This window comes from Nicotiana sylvestris, chromosome 4 (genome assembly GCF_000393655.2).
Source record: "Nicotiana sylvestris chromosome 4, ASM39365v2, whole genome shotgun sequence".
Classification (NCBI taxonomy): domain Eukaryota; kingdom Viridiplantae; phylum Streptophyta; class Magnoliopsida; order Solanales; family Solanaceae; genus Nicotiana; species Nicotiana sylvestris.
This window is the reverse complement of record NC_091060.1, coordinates 26166143-26181734: the sequence shown is the minus strand read 5'-3', so window position 1 is coordinate 26181734 and position 15592 is coordinate 26166143. Positions and strand designations below refer to the sequence as shown.

Genomic DNA, 15592 nt, shown 5'->3' with positions numbered 1-15592 from the left:
TCGGGAGGAAACAACAGATGGTATGCCTAATGAGGAAAATCCGAGAAGAAGTAAACGTCAAAGAACATCTACTTCATTCGGTCCAGATTTTCTGACTTTCCTGTTAGCCTCGAACCTTCAAGGAAGCAATGTCTTCCTCAGAAGCACAATATTGGAAAGAGGCTGTCAATAGTGAAATAGAATCCATATTGAGCAACCACACCCGTGAATTGGTTGATCTTCCTCCAGGTAACAAAACTTTGGGTTCTAAATGGATTTTCAAGAAGAAAATGAAAGACGATGGTACTATTGACAAATGAAAGGCAAGACTTGTTGTCAAAGGATTTAGACAGCGAGAAAGTCTTGACTATTTTGACACATACTCACCGGTAACAAGAATCACATCCATTCGAATGCTAATAGCGTTAGCCGCCTTGTATGGTCTTCAAATCCATCAAATGGATGTAAAAACAGCCTTCTTAAATGGTGATCTAGAGGAAGAAATTTACATGAACCACCCTGAAGGGTTTGTGGTTCCGGAAAAAGAAAAGAAGGTATGTCGACTTGTTAAGTCCCTTTATGGACTAAAACAAGCACCCAAGCAATGGCATGCGAAATTTGACCAAACAATATTGTCAAATGGCTTTAAGATTATTGAATGTGATAAATGTGTTTACATTAAGAACGTTCCAAATCATATAGTCATTGTTTGCTTATATGTTGATGATATGCTAATAATGAGCAAAGACACTGCCGACATTCAAGCTACTAAGCGTATGCTTGCTAGTAAGTTTGATATGAAAGACTTAGGAGTTGCAGATATAATTCTAGGAATTAAAATCCAGAGGACTCCTCAGGTTCTAGCTTCGTCTCAATCACATTACGTGAAAATGGTACTTGAAAAATTCAAACACTTGGAATTTAAAAGTGTAAGAACTCCAATCGACTTAAACCATCATCTTGAAAAGAATAAAGGTGATGGCACGTCTCAATTGGATTATGCTCGTGTGTTGGGAAGCTTAATGTATATCATGAACTGTACACGTCCTGATATAGCTTGTGCAATAAGTAAACTTAGTCGATTCACAAGTAATCCCAACAAACATCACTGGGTGGCAATGAAACGAGTTCTGGGATATTTGGAATATACTCAAGACTACGCTTTGTACTACAATAAATATCTTGCGGTTATCGAAGGATATAGTGATACAAATTGGATAACCGGCGTAACAGAAACAAAGTCCACAAGTGGATATGTTTTTACTGTTGGTGGAGGAGCAGTATCTTGGAAGTCTTCTAAACATACGTGCATCGCTCGCTCTACAATGGAATCAGAGTTTATAGCTTTGGATAAGGCTGGCGAAGAAGCTGAATGGCTTCGAAATTTCTTAGAAGACATTCCGTTCTGGCCAAACCTTTGGCTCCTATATGCATACATTGCGATAGTGAGGCTGCAACAGGACGGGCATGGAGCATTATGTATAACGGAAAGTCTCGTCATATGCGATGAAGACATAAAACCGTTAGACAACTACTCTCTAATGGAATTATCATTATTGATTATGTAAGATCAAAGGATAATGTGGGGTATCCGCTTATAAAAGGCCAAACTAGAGAGAGAGAGAGAGTTGAGAAATCATCTAAGGGAATGGGACTATGGCTGAGGACAAGTCATAATGGCGGTAACTCTACCTAGAATTTTGGATATTCCGAGATCTAGGTTCAAGGAGCTCAAACAAAGTTGTGATTGACCGGTTCAACATTGTCCAAGTAAAATCTTTGGTCCCTTCTCGTGATGAAGACAATATTCAGTAACAAGGATAGAACTTTACACGTTCTTTAATGATTACCTAAGTTTGATGTGGTATTTATCAAATAGTGTCAATCTAAAGGATTACACGTTTAGGAATCACCTATGTAAGTTTGAAGTGGAAGACGCTTCAATGAGAATTCTGTAAGGCCAATTCTCTACGCACTTATGAAACCAGGCGGTGTTCATGGCTGAAACGAACACAACAATGAGAACCAAAAGACGGTTAAGGGTTGGTTGTGTGACATATGGTTGTTTAGGTATACATTAAAGTTCGACGGTTCAAAGATATCAAATCTACCGATTGACCGAGTATATCCGACATATGCTCACTACGGAAAGTTCAAAGGAAAACCTACTTATCCAGATGCAATTAATCCTTACTTGCAATCACACAACTTTCATCTATGTTCATTCTTGTTACAGTCATTCCCATTCATATGGGGGATTATTGGACTTTAAGTCACTGGGCTTTAAAGACTAGAAGTGTGAATTGGGAAATGGTGGGAAATAAAACTACACGTGGCCTGATTCCTGTAAAACCAAGGATATGTAGGCAGCTCAGATACCAGGGCTCGGTCACATTCCCTCCCTTTCCTTAAGTGTAGTCCGTCCAAGTAATGGTCGGGTCAAAAACACGTCTAGTCGTTCTTTGTCGGAAAACTCTTCGTGTTTCCAGTCAAAGAGGGGCAGCTGTAAGCACGTGATTTTTGACCCTCCCCGAGAATTTTCACATTTTTAGCATGAATATGTGAAATTGGGTCTAGTATAGCTATTTTAACTATTTTTACTTTATTTCGTTGCAAAAAGAAAATTTCAAAAAATATATATATAAATTTTAGTTTATGTATTTCCCATAAACTTGAAAAATACAAAAATTGCACTTTATTTTTGTACCTTATATAATTTCGAAAAAATACAAAAATAATAATTCTATTAAAGTTTTATAGGCATTTTTAACTTTGAAAAAATACAAAAATATTACCTCATATTTTATCTTAATATTTTAAAACGAAAATTACAAAAAAAATAGTTTTATTAATATTTTGTAGCTATTTTAAACCTTGAAAAATATTTAAAAAGATATAGTTTTGTTTAAATACTAGTCTTATTTTTGGTAGTTATTTTGCTTACATAGGACTAGTTAAGCAACGTGTTCCTATTTCTCGGGTCCGGGCAAAAGAATAATATTCGGGTTTAAACTACCCGGTTTTAGGCCTAATTTTCGGACTTAGCCCATAATAAACCGTGTCCAGGACACGTGGGGAACCCCACCACGCGTGGGGGACATATGCCTCGAACCCCGCCACGCGTGGGGCTCATTTTCATGGGCATTGCATTACAAAAACACGGACAGAATTTGAAAAGAGGGGGGGACCAACGAAAAAGGGACTGGGGGAAATTTTAAAAAGAAGGAAAAAGCCAACAAAAAGGAGGACTTTTTGAAAAAAGTTGAAAAAAAAAAAGCTGGAGACTTTGGAACATACTACTGTTCATCTTTCTTCTTAAAAGAAGAAAGGGAGAAAACGAAAAAAAAAAAATTTGAAAAGAAAGAAAAAAAACAGAAGAAAAAACCTACTGGGAAAGGAACGAAAGGGGGATTTAAAAAAATTTTGGAGGAGGATTACTGTTCACCTTCCTCCTCCTTTGAAAAACTGAAAAAAACCCTACTGTCCAAAAACGGAGAGAAGGCTGACACCGTCCAAACACCCCCGGCTCCTCCCAATTCCGTTCGTCACTGCCCAAACTGCCTCGTCGACAACCTCCCAGCTGCCCAAACGACCACTGTTCCTCCGTCTTCTTCAAAAAACCAGTCCAAAAACCCTACCCCGTCTCAACCCAAACCAACAGCAATCACCCGCCAGTCCACGCCCGCCATCGCAACCCGTTGCGAGCTTCCCCCGTCGACCAAGCATCACCACCGTTCGACCCCGTCGCAATCCAAACCCAACACCCCTACTGCCCAGAACCATCAACAAACCTCCATTGTTGTCCACCCCGTCACCTCCACCATAACCAACTTCCATTAAACCCACTTCTCGATCCTCCATTAAACCCCGTCGAGCAGCAGCTGCTGATGCTGCTGCTGCGTTTCGTTCTTCTCCTCCAAGCCAGTTAAACCCAAGAAACCAGTCGCAAACCACCCCCCAACGCAGCAGCCCCGTCGTCGCTGCCCTTCGACTGCCGTTGCCCAAAAAAAAAAAAACAGTAGCTTCATTGTCTCCTTTCGAGCAGCAGTTGCGGCTGCGTTTGCTGCGTCGCAAAAATCCAGCAATAGTAACAGTTTTGGTCCAAGCTTTCTATTTCCGTTGAGGTCGTCGTTGTTCGTCGAGTCCGTCCGTTGAAGTCGATGTAGAGGTTTGGTCCCTGGTTCTATCCGTCTCTGTTTGTTCAAAGGTTAGTAAACCTCGATGTATTGGATTAAAGAAATTTTACGTTCAATGTTTGAAGTTGCAATATATCAATTGATATGATAATTTTCTGCTTATGTTTTACCGTATGCATTTTAGTTCATTTTTGTGTTATGTTATTATTGATTATTTGATGTCATTTGATTTAGTTGTATTAGTAGTCCCAAGATTAGTATTGTTATTATTTACGTTCAATGTGTTATGTTGTTATTGTCTTAGTTTATTTGGACAAAATTAGTATTAGTACCTGTTGTTACTACGCCCGAAACACTCATTCGCTTAACTTCTTTTATCAAATCTTGACAAGTTATGAGATCGTAGGTGTAAAGAAGCCGTATGGTTTAGTATTGTTAAAGGCGTAAAAATGGCATCCTTTAAAAAATAAAAAAATAATAAAAAAAAATAATAATAATAATAATAAAAAATAATAATAATAAAAAATAAATAAATAAAAAAGTAAATAAAAACAATTGAATAAATAAACAAATAAAAAAGAGACGAGCTTCGCTAAATAAAAATGTACAAATTGTGGAGCCCTCGCAAAATATATGTATTAAATACTTAGATTCCGGGACGTGCCGTTTTAGTAAATTTCACGGCCCTACCCCAAAATAATAATGCGCTAGTTGCTTTAGACGCGCCTTTAATAATGTTATCTCCCTAAACTCGGGTGCACATTTATGTGACCCAAATCCAAATCTCAACGGAGTCGAAATATGTCTCTAGTCACGGGCGCATTGATTGTGGCGTGGCCCGGGATGTATTTCCATGACGTTGCAAATTCTTTAAAGAAATAAGAATGAGATGAGCCTCGCCGAATAAAAAATACAAATTGCGGGGCCCTCAGTAAATACTTGTTTAAAATTACTTAGAATTCAGGAGGGTCGATTAGCGAATTTCACGGCCTCCGCAAAATAATAACGCGATAGTCGCTTTAGGCGCGTCTTTAATAATTTAATTTTCTTAAAGCTCGGGTGCGCATTTCATGCGACCCAAATCCAAATCCTAAAACATCAAATAAAATATGTTTCGGATTGTGGGTGCATTTCATGTGACACAGTCCAAAGATATATTTTAAGCGATGTTCACATTCTTATAAAACAATAATAATAAAGCGGTTAAAAGATAAATTTGCACATAAGTTCATATTGTATTAAAAATCAGATAAATAAGCCAAATATAACAGTTGAGCGACCGTGCTAGAACCACGGAACTCGGGAATGCCTAACACCTTCTCCCGGGTTAACAGAATTCCTTATCTAGATTTCTGGTACGCAGACTGTAATATGGAGTCATTCTTTCCTCGATTCGGGATTAAAATTGGTGACTTGGGACACCCTAAATCTCCCAAGTGGCGACTCTGAAATAAATAAATAAATCCCGTTTCGATTGTCCTTTAATTGGAAAAAACTCCCATGCGCCCCCGCGGGCGCGGAAGAAGGAGGTGTGACAAGATTAATTTTTTTGACGAAGTTTAATTAATTGATTATTTAAGAATTAATTAAGTGTCAGTCAGTTCATTAACGGAATTAACTGGAATCCAAAACGCTGAACGTTGGTTTTCCCTTTTATGAATAGACACCTCTTCCTTTCAAATATCTGTTCATATTATGTACAGACATCACACCTCTTCCGATAATTGCCTATAAATTCCGAGGCATGGCTTCCTTTTCAGACACTGAAAAAATATAGAACTTACTTCTGAAAATCCTGCATTCTACTTCACAGTTTCTCTTTCAAATTCGTAAGTGTGATTTTGCTCCGTATTTGAGTTTGTTGGTATCCTGCAGTTTGTATTGTCACTGTTGCAGGAAGGTTTATTCCGTTTCATCCTGGGAGGATTTAATCCATTACCTTCGCAACTTGTGAGAGGGTTAAAATTCTTTAAGGAAGCACAAAGAAATTGTGGACTCGGAATATTACTTATCGTTTACAGTTTTTCAGTTTCTTCTAACAATTTTATAATTTTTGTTTTAACACAGTAGTGACAACAGTATTTTTACTGGGCAAAATTTACGTGCTCACACTCTTAGCTGAATATTCGACAGGTAGTGCTTTCCTCAATAGTTGATCTAACCAGCGGGATCGAAGATTAGTAGAACTAGTTGATTTTGAATATCGAATGGTTATACTGAGCAAAAGATTAATTGTAGTGCAAATATTGTTATAACTTTGAAATGATGTAAATATCGAATATCATTTTAATATTAAGATGTTTGACTCATAATACACCTCTAATTATTAGGATGTTGTCTCTGTAAATATTAAATCAACGTTTGAGCATAGATTTTCAAATTTATTTTGATAAATTTGATTTGGTTGAAATTTGGTTTAAAGATGAAAATATGTTTGGACATCAGTTTTCAAAACATATTTCCCAAATTTATTTTGGAAAAATATATATATTATTAGTGTTTGTAAATATTTTGGCCCAAAACCAGCTATTAAGTTAGTTTTGGGATTTGGGATTTTGCCAAAATGTAGGTAAAATCTATGACCAAACATGTGTTTGCCAAATAAACTCAAATTTATTTTGGCAAAATCTATGACCAAATGAGTCCTAAATAATTAAGATTGTTTCTTGTTCCGAAGGTCAGAATGTATGCAAGTTATTTATATGTAAATCATATAAATATTATAGAAAATATTAATTATATGATATTTTAAAAATTATTTGCTTGACGAAACGCCATCTAAAATTAGCAGTTGAACACTAGTGGTAATTGACGATTTTGGTCATATAGGGAGAACTTTTATTATCGTGGTGACATGCAACAGAAGTGGAGTATACTATCCCTATATGATTTTTTTGATATTCATGTCATTTCATTTAAATTCGTCTTAATCAAACATTTAAAAGTTTAATTTTTTTGTTACTAAAAATTCTCTATATTTTCTATTATCATATAAATCTTTAACAAGTCTATTTTTTTTTCTTACTGAATATTAAACTTAAAGTAAAAACGTCAACATTACTAACAACTTGTTTGGATTGTTGTTACATCTCGTTTCATAATATATCATATTGTATTGTTTGATAAATACAATATTTGGATAGATTGTATCGTTTGCCGTTATTTCATGTTGTCATGGACCAATAATATGAAAAATAAACTTGTAATATTATTAAGAAAAAATAGGATACGGAATACAACAACGATCTGGTGTATTCCAAGTGGGATTTGGTGGATAAAGAGTAGAATTATAATATAAAAAAGTAGGGTAAAAAGATAAAATATTATTATTTAATAATAAGGAAGGGCAAGATGAGAGGAAAAAAAAAGATAACGATGCCACTACACTAAATTCGTCGTTCCATAAAGTGACACTTTTCGTCGTTATATAACGATACAATACAGTCAAATTTAAGTAACAATCAAAACAAACATTGTATTTAAAATAATAATACTATGCAATAACTAATAACTATCCGAACAAGCTGTAAAGTTAATTCCAAGAAACCAAATTATTTCCTCAAAAAAGAAACGAAAATATTTTGACAGCATCACTGTCTAGTAAACGTTACTAGTAAGGTCAATGTCTGAAACGGAGTAAAGTTTGTGACAAATAAACTGCCCGTGTCACCAAACATGAATGCATTAATTACAATCTACTATCGCCTTCAATTTCTTCACCTATTTCCTGAGACCCCATTTTCATCTCAGCCAAAAAAAACCACCTGTCCTCTTCTCTCTCTTTTTTTTCTGTCTCTTTCTTTCTACAGTTTTCTCGTCCCTCTATCCTATAAAGACTGATATCAATGTAACATAACATGGTTACAGACCAAATTGCTAGAAAAAATACTATAGAAATAATATAACTTGAATTGGATCCAATGCCTTTCAACCTTCAAAAACACCCCTCAAATAAATGTTTTTAGTTGTCCAATGTGTTTTTCCTTTTAAAATTCAGTAAAGAAATGTATTTTATTACACACCCAAATCATTGTTCCAGTAAAATGAGAAGTATTTTTGGGTGTCTCTGCAAACTCTGAACTCCGTCACGTGAAGTTTAAGCCAAAAAAATTCAAGAAACCAAACCCCCCAAATCTTGAAATTCTTTATACTATTACTTCCATTTCTCTTTGTTTATGGTACTGAATTTTTTTTAGGTTCCATTAAAAGTGAAAGTACTAGCACAGTGAACAAAGTGTAAATATGTTGTGTTTTGGAGGTGTTGTCAAGTTTGATTTATACGTTGTGAGTCAAAGTTGTTGTCATTGATGATAATGACACTAATTGGCGCCTTCTGTTACATTTTCTCACTACATTCTTTTAAAGTGGTAGATCTGAAGATTCTGGTGTTGAAAGTGATCTTGTTAAAACTCTTTAGACAGAAAGCTAATTGTCTTTTGCATCTTTTAGTTTTCAAGATTCTATCTGATCTTTTTGTCCTCCTCAACACCAAATAAAAAAGAAACTGCATTTTATTCCTCCTCCTCTATATATCAATACCCAAATCAAGAATCCATTTTTACTCTGCAGTTGAAGTTTTCAGTGCTCATTCATCAATGGAAAATCCAAATCAAGACTCCATTTTTGCTCTGCAGTAAACCATTTGGTGTTCATTTATCAGTGCAACCAAATAAAGACTCCATTTTTACTCTGCAGTTGAGCTTTTTTGTTTTCATTCATCAGTGGAAATCCAAATCAAGACTCCATCTTTACTCTTCAGTTGAGATTTTTAGTGCCCATTTCATGAAAATCCAAATCAAGAATCCATTTTTACTGCTGCAGTTGAGCATTTCAGAGCTCTTTCATCAATAAAAATGCCAACTTTAGTGAAAATCAAGAACCCCTTTTGGCTGTAGAGTTGAACAAGAACAATTCAGTGTTCATTGATTCAACAACAATGGAAATGTTGTCAATTTCGATGGGAATCAAGAACCCAATTTTGTACTTAAGGTACAATTCATGTCACAAAATGTTCTTTTTCATATTCACAATATTTTCCATATTTTTCCCACTTGTAAAATCAGGAGATGCTGAAGCTTTACTAGCATTGAAAGCCACAATAGACCCAAAAAACATTCTTGATTGGAAAAAAGAGACTGATTTATGCCAATGGCAAGGTGTAAAAGAATGCATGAATGGAAAAAGAGTTACAAAGCTTGTAGTTGAAAATCTAAATTTGAGTGGCAGATTGGACGAAAATGCCCTCAATCAATTGGATCAATTACGAGTTTTGTCCTTCAAACAGAACTCCATTTCCGGCCAAATTCCTAACCTCGCCGGACTTTTCAACCTCAAATCCCTTTTCCTGAATAATAACAATTTCTCCGGCGAGTTTCCGGCGTCCATCGCCGTCCTCCACCGCATTAAAGTTGTGGTACTTGCCGGCAACAATATGTCAGGCGAAATTCCGCCGTCGTTAACGAAATTATCCCGGCTTTACGTGCTGTATTTACAGGACAATCACTTCACCGGCGAAATCCCGCCGTTGAATCAACCGAGTTTGAGATTCTTCAATGTGTCAAACAATCAACTCTCCGGCCGAATCCCTAATACTCCGGCGCTTTCTCGGTTCAACGAATCGTCTTTCGCCGGTAATGTCAACTTGTGCGGAGCTCAATTAAACCCTAACTGTATAATCTCTGGTCCTTCAATTAGCCCGTCGTATCCTATTAGTCCTTACAATGAATCTCACCATAAAAGAAACAAAAAGCTTGTCATTATCATCGTTTCAGCGCTCGCCGGAGTTTTGCTGCTCTGCATTTTGACGGCGATTTTCATAGCATGTGTGAGAAAAAGAAGAAGAAAAAATAATGAAGGAAAAAGCAAAGGAATTGAAGCCGCTGCCGCCGGCAGGGAAGAAGAGGGGACAAGTGGCGGCGGTGGCAGTGGTGGTAATTTTGGAGGAAAAGAAGGGGCATTTTCATGGGATCAACAAGGAAGTGAAGGACTAGGGGCATTGGTGTTCTGCGGACCAGGGGATCAACAAATGAATTACAGCCTAGAGGATTTGTTGAAGGCTTCAGCTGAGACATTAGGGAGGGGTATAATGGGAAGTACATATAAAGCAGTGATGGAATCCGGCTACATTGTGACGGTGAAGCGGCTGAGGGATTCAAGGTTTCCGAGGTTAGAGGAATTCCGGCGACACGTGGAGATTATTGGCAGGCTAAGACATCCTAACTTGGTCCCACTCCGAGCTTATTTTCAAGCTAAGGAAGAACGTTTGCTCGTTTATGATTATTTCCCTAATGGCAGCCTCTTCTCCCTCATTCATGGTATGTTTTCCCTAAGTCATTTATTTGTAATACATTGTTATTTGTTCTTGCAGAATGAGCTCGTGGATAGTGAAAGGAAGTGAAAACGGGGATAGTTGAGCTCGTGAATAGTAAAAGGAAGTGAAAACAAGGATAATTGAGCTCGTGAATAGTGAACGAGGATAATTGAGCTCGTGAATAGTGAACGGGGATAATTAAGCTCGTGAATAGTGAAAGGAAGTGAACACGGGGATAATGAGCTCGTGAATAGTGAAAAAGTAAGAACGAGGATAATTGAGCTTGTGAATAGTGAAAGGAAGTAAAATGGGGATAGTTGAGCTCGTGAATAGGGAAAGGAAGTGAAAACGCGGATAGATTGAGCTCGTGAATATTGAAAAAGTAAGAACGAGGATAATGAACTCATGAATAGTGAAAGGAAATAAAAAATGGGATATTTGAGCTTGTGAATAGTGAAAGGAAGAAAAATGGCGGGATAAACTTGAACTTAAGTGGTAAGGTAGAATTAAGATAAGGGGAAATAACTTATTTACAGCATTGTATATTCATATATCAATAGATGCATTATGTTTTTTACCAAATTAGTTATTGCTTAAGCTTAAGGCTTAAAGATAGTTAATCAATGTCCAGTGCTCCTCTTAAGGGTAAACTAGTATAATTTGGTGCAAATACCACGCAGAGACAAAAATTTTCCATGAGATCATTATAGCTCAATCTCGAACAGTTGATTCCTTTTATGACATGACCTTTTTGTTTTAGAATTCAAATTGTGACCTCTTTACGGCTTGCCTGTTTTGTGGAACATTAGAGGATTTGGTGGCCTTTTTTGTGTTTATCTTTGTGTACTTTGCATATTTTCCTTGAATTGGTTTGCTTTTTTATATATGTTCATTTGATCTTCTTCGATTTTCTGTCTCTTTTCTTTTTTGTTTTTTTGCTAATTTTGAATTTTCGCCATATAATTTGGTTGGTAGTGCATCACTTTCTGGTTTTCTCCTGTGGAACTTGTTTGGTGATAGTGGGGAAGAGAGGGCCAACAAGGGAAGAGTGTAGGAACCAACAAAGGTAATGAGACAAAAAAAGAGGCAAAGCATGGAGATAAATTTCTTTTGGAATTGGGTTAACTGCCCAAGGAGGATAATATGTAAATCAGAGATGAAATCCCAAACTTACTTTGGTATACTGATAAGAGGATTATAGAAATATATTATTTTGTTTAAATTATTTAATAAATTAAAAATAGAAAAAAACCAAATAACTAACCTTTTCTAACCTTTGAGCTAGGAATGACATTTTATTTATAAAGACAGGACAAAGAACAAAAGTGGAGTATAGATATCTGCCTTTTGAAACTTACATTTTAAGGAGGGAACAGAAAAAAGAAGATTTTCATTCAAATGGATTGTGAAGATGTCCCTTGAGAAGAGAAAACTCAAATTGGGGGTCAAAACAATGATGTCACTTGCCATTTAAATAGTGCATAGAGCCAAAATAGTTGTCCACCACATATGGAGATAACACATGCTACATTGAAACTAAAAAGACAAAATCATAGTTTTCTGCAATAACTTGACTATAAAGTGGATCAGCAGCTCTGCTTGGTTTTTTGAGTTCTGAACGATACAACGGTAATGACCCTGCATATTGCTCGAATTTGCTTGTGTAAGAGTTTGTTTGCCTTCTGCTGATTTGCAATTTGTGTGCTATGCTGCTAATCACTAAATTGACCATTGAACTTTCAAGGAGACCTGGAAAAGGAAAAAATTTCTCCAGATTCATCGAAAAATAGAAATAATAAAGTTCAAATTGTTTACACACAAAACGGATACACATATATACATCACATGGACACGTACTTATATACACATATACATCTCTTTTGCTCTTTATACATGTGTGTATTTATGTACGTGTATGGTCAGTACCGAAGCCAGGTACTTGAGCAAGGGGATTTAAATAAATGTAAAAATGTCACACCTAAGATATCAATCTATGTCAAGGGGATTCAATAGTTTATATACATGCAATTTTTTGTTTCTATGTGGCACATACAAGTTTTCCAACAATGGGGATTCAATTGAACCCCTTTCACTGAGGGTAGCTCCAACACTATGTGTGGTGTACATACACACACATACATACTTCCTTTGTCATTTATATGATACTCTTTCCTTTTCGTTCGTTCCAAAAGAATGACACATTTCTATATTTGGTAACGCTTTTACTTTAAACTCCCATTTTGCCCTTAATGACTTCGTCTTATAGCCATACAAAAGTCATTGCATGTTTAGTACTACAAGTTCCAGGGGTACTTCTTGTATGTGCCAAGGTCTTTCTTTCTTAAACTCCATCGCATTCAAGTATCGCCATATAGCATAAAACAGAGGGAGTCTGTATATATATGTGTGTGTGTGATTATAGTTTGAATTGTCCTCTAAGTTTTTCTTAAAAACTAACAACAACAATAACAACAACATACCCAGTATAATCCCACGGGTGGGGATTTTAGTTTTCTTAAAAACTAAATATCCTATAAGTTGATCTGTTCCAAATAAACTGAAGTTGCAATTCCGTTGTATTCTAGAGTGTGTCCGATGTGATTAATAATAGGAAAACTGAAATACACTACACCAGCGAGTAAGAACAAAAAGGTTATTCATCTTATTAACTATTGCCAATTGACATACTGAATACTCGATTCACTAGCTGTAGTACTCTAGAATAGGAATAGCAAGTTGGGGAATAATCAATAATCATGTAGTTTAGATGCTAGTCTCTTCAAGTAGAGTTCCGAGGATGCAGTGAAGGAATTGAATGTGAGTTACTCTTTCAGGCCATTAGACCATTTCAGGCACTGTGGAGGAACAGAGCTAAAGGCATACCTAAGTTTGTTGGAACAAAAAGAATGTGGAGGTGCTTCTTGCCTCAAGCAATTATATATGGAAGTACCGCCTCAAATAGTGTGTTTTTTCTCGTGTAGTCTAATCTTCTTACCAGTCGTGTAAGACCACATTTGAAGTTCTACAGTACATCGTGTTTCTATAGTCATGCTTGGAATTCTAGAGTTTTAGAATTTTAATCACTAGGGATGGGGGAGGCAATTTTTATTTTAGAAAAGAACGTATCTAAAATTAGCCGAGGCCTTTTTATTCATTTTCTTGTTTTCTTGTATTTTTCGACAACCAATTTGCTTTGTTAATCAAATAATGCTCCAGATGATAACTATATTATATTGTTACTATGTGATTACTTTTGCAGGGTCAAGGGCTAATAGTGGTTCAAAGCCACTTCACTGGACCTCCTGTCTCAAAATTGCAGAGGATGTGGCTACTGGATTGCTTCATATCCATCAGAATCCTGGCCTGACTCATGGAAACTTGAAATCATCAAATGTACTATTGGGGGCTGACTTTGAATCGTGCCTCACCGATTATGGCCTCATGCCATTTAGGAATCCAGATTCTCCAGAGGAATCCGGTGCTTCTTCCCTCTTCTACAGAGCTCCTGAGTGTCGTGACATTCGAAGGCCAGTAACCCATCAGGCTGATGTCTATAGCTTTGGCGTCCTCCTGTTGGAGCTCCTAACCGGAAAGACCCCTTTCCAAGATCTTGTTCAAGAACATGGATCAGACATACCGAAATGGGTGAGATCTGTTCGAGAAGAAGAAACTGAATCAGGTGATGAACCTGCCTCTAGTAATGAAGCCTCAGAAGAGAAACTTGGTGCACTCTTAAACATAGCCATGGCTTGTGTTTCACTTGTACCTGAGAATCGACCCACGATGAAGGATGTTTTAAGGATGATTCGAGATGCTAGAGCAGAAGCTCAAGGGTCTTCTAATAGCAGTGACCATTCACCAGGAAGATGGTCAGATACTGTCCAGAGCTTGCCTAGAGACGAACATTTGAGCATATGAGTTGTATACTTTTTGAAGGGTTTGAATAATGTGTCTTGATTCTTTTGAAAGGCAGAAGTCTCTTTGAAGCATTAATGAATATGAGTTATAATGGATTTGTTGATTCAGTTCTTGTAAAGATCAAGGGCTTTTTATTTTTCTTGTTTCTAGGTTTAGTTGTTTGTATCTAGGAGATTTGCTTTATACCACTTCATTGACATTCACTAGTTTAAGATCCATTCCTGAGTCAAAAGTTTGTTGCCAGCTTGTTTTGTGAGGATGTAATTGTAATTGAGGTTCCAACTCTTTTTTAGGAAATTTCTTGTTTGTATCCAACTTCATGTTTTCATTCAATATTGTCCTTCCTAAAGAAATGGCTGATAAAATAGTCTTCATGCTGCAGAAAGAAAGAGATAATCTGCCCCTATAGTTTTTGGTTTTGTGGCAAGAGCGTAGCACGTGATGTCTAGGTTAGGCACACGCAAAGATGGATTCATAATTTTAAGAGGATGAGTGCGCTATTGTAAAGAGATAGGATCTAGAATTCACATTTGACGAGTTTAATTTTAGGCTCTTATCCTGAACCCACTACACTTTTGAAATTATAGGTTTAAAATTATATTTTTTGAAATTTTACTGATTTTTACATATATATATATATATATATATATATATATATATATCTATACTCCATGTCGAAAACAAAATTGTCCGTAGTGGATTTTGAACCGCTAATTTCACTTGTAGAGGTGCACCCAATAATTATTGCACTGGAGTAACATGGGTGCACACACATATATTTAGTGGCCGTTTGGACATAAGAATTGTAAAATTCCAAAAAAAAGTGGAAAAAAAATTCAAGTGAAAATGGTATTTGAGAATTAGAATTGTGTTCGGACATGAATATAATTTTGTGTTGTTTTTGAAGTTTTGTGAGTAATCTGAGTGAAAAATTTCAAAAACAACTTGTTGGAGTTTTTCAAATTTTCAAAAAATTCCCAAATGCATCTTCAAGTGAAAATTGAAAATTTTATGACCAAACGCTGATTTCGAAAAAAAAGTGAAGGAAAAAATTTCTTATGTCCAAATGTGCTCTTACGTAATTTTGAAGAAATATAACATTATTATACATGGCTTAGAGAAATAAGCATGGGTTCACGTGAACCCATATACTTAAACCTAGATACGCCCCTGGGCACACGTCATTAGTTCAGATCGTATTCCAGACAAAAGTCTAATATTTAAGTAGAGAAGGATAGAAAGACGAACG

The 15592-nt window shown here is 36.2% G+C and overlaps 2 protein-coding genes across 2 annotated transcripts; both read left to right on the top strand.

Annotated features, from left to right (window-relative positions):
• Positions 1 to 869: 869 nt before the first annotated feature.
• LOC138889350 (secreted RxLR effector protein 161-like) lies at positions 870 to 1547 on the top strand. Its single transcript, XM_070172646.1, has one exon. It carries the CDS (start codon positions 870 to 872, stop codon positions 1545 to 1547), a length of 678 nt encoding a protein of 225 aa, XP_070028747.1.
• A 6433-nt stretch (positions 1548 to 7980) lies between these two features.
• LOC104225973 (inactive leucine-rich repeat receptor-like serine/threonine-protein kinase At1g60630) lies at positions 7981 to 14676 on the top strand. The gene is made up of 2 exons (XM_009777852.2): positions 7981 to 10429; positions 13685 to 14676. Exons 1-2 carry the CDS (start codon positions 9052 to 9054, stop codon positions 14341 to 14343), a joined length of 2037 nt encoding a protein of 678 aa, XP_009776154.1. The 5' UTR covers positions 7981 to 9051; the 3' UTR covers positions 14344 to 14676.
• The last annotated feature ends 916 nt before the right edge of the window (positions 14677 to 15592 follow it).

Excerpts from the sequence above, each read along its gene's own strand:
- LOC104225973 (XM_009777852.2), top strand. The coding sequence starts at position 9,052 with ATGGAAATGTTGTCAATTTCGATGGGAATCAAGAACCCAATTTTGTAC. Across the intron at positions 10,430-13,684 it reads CCTCTTCTCCCTCATTCATG|GGTCAAGGGCTAATAGTGGT; the intron begins GTATGTTTTCCC and ends TTACTTTTGCAG.
- LOC138889350 (XM_070172646.1), top strand. The coding sequence starts at position 870 with ATGGTACTTGAAAAATTCAAACACTTGGAATTTAAAAGTGTAAGAACT.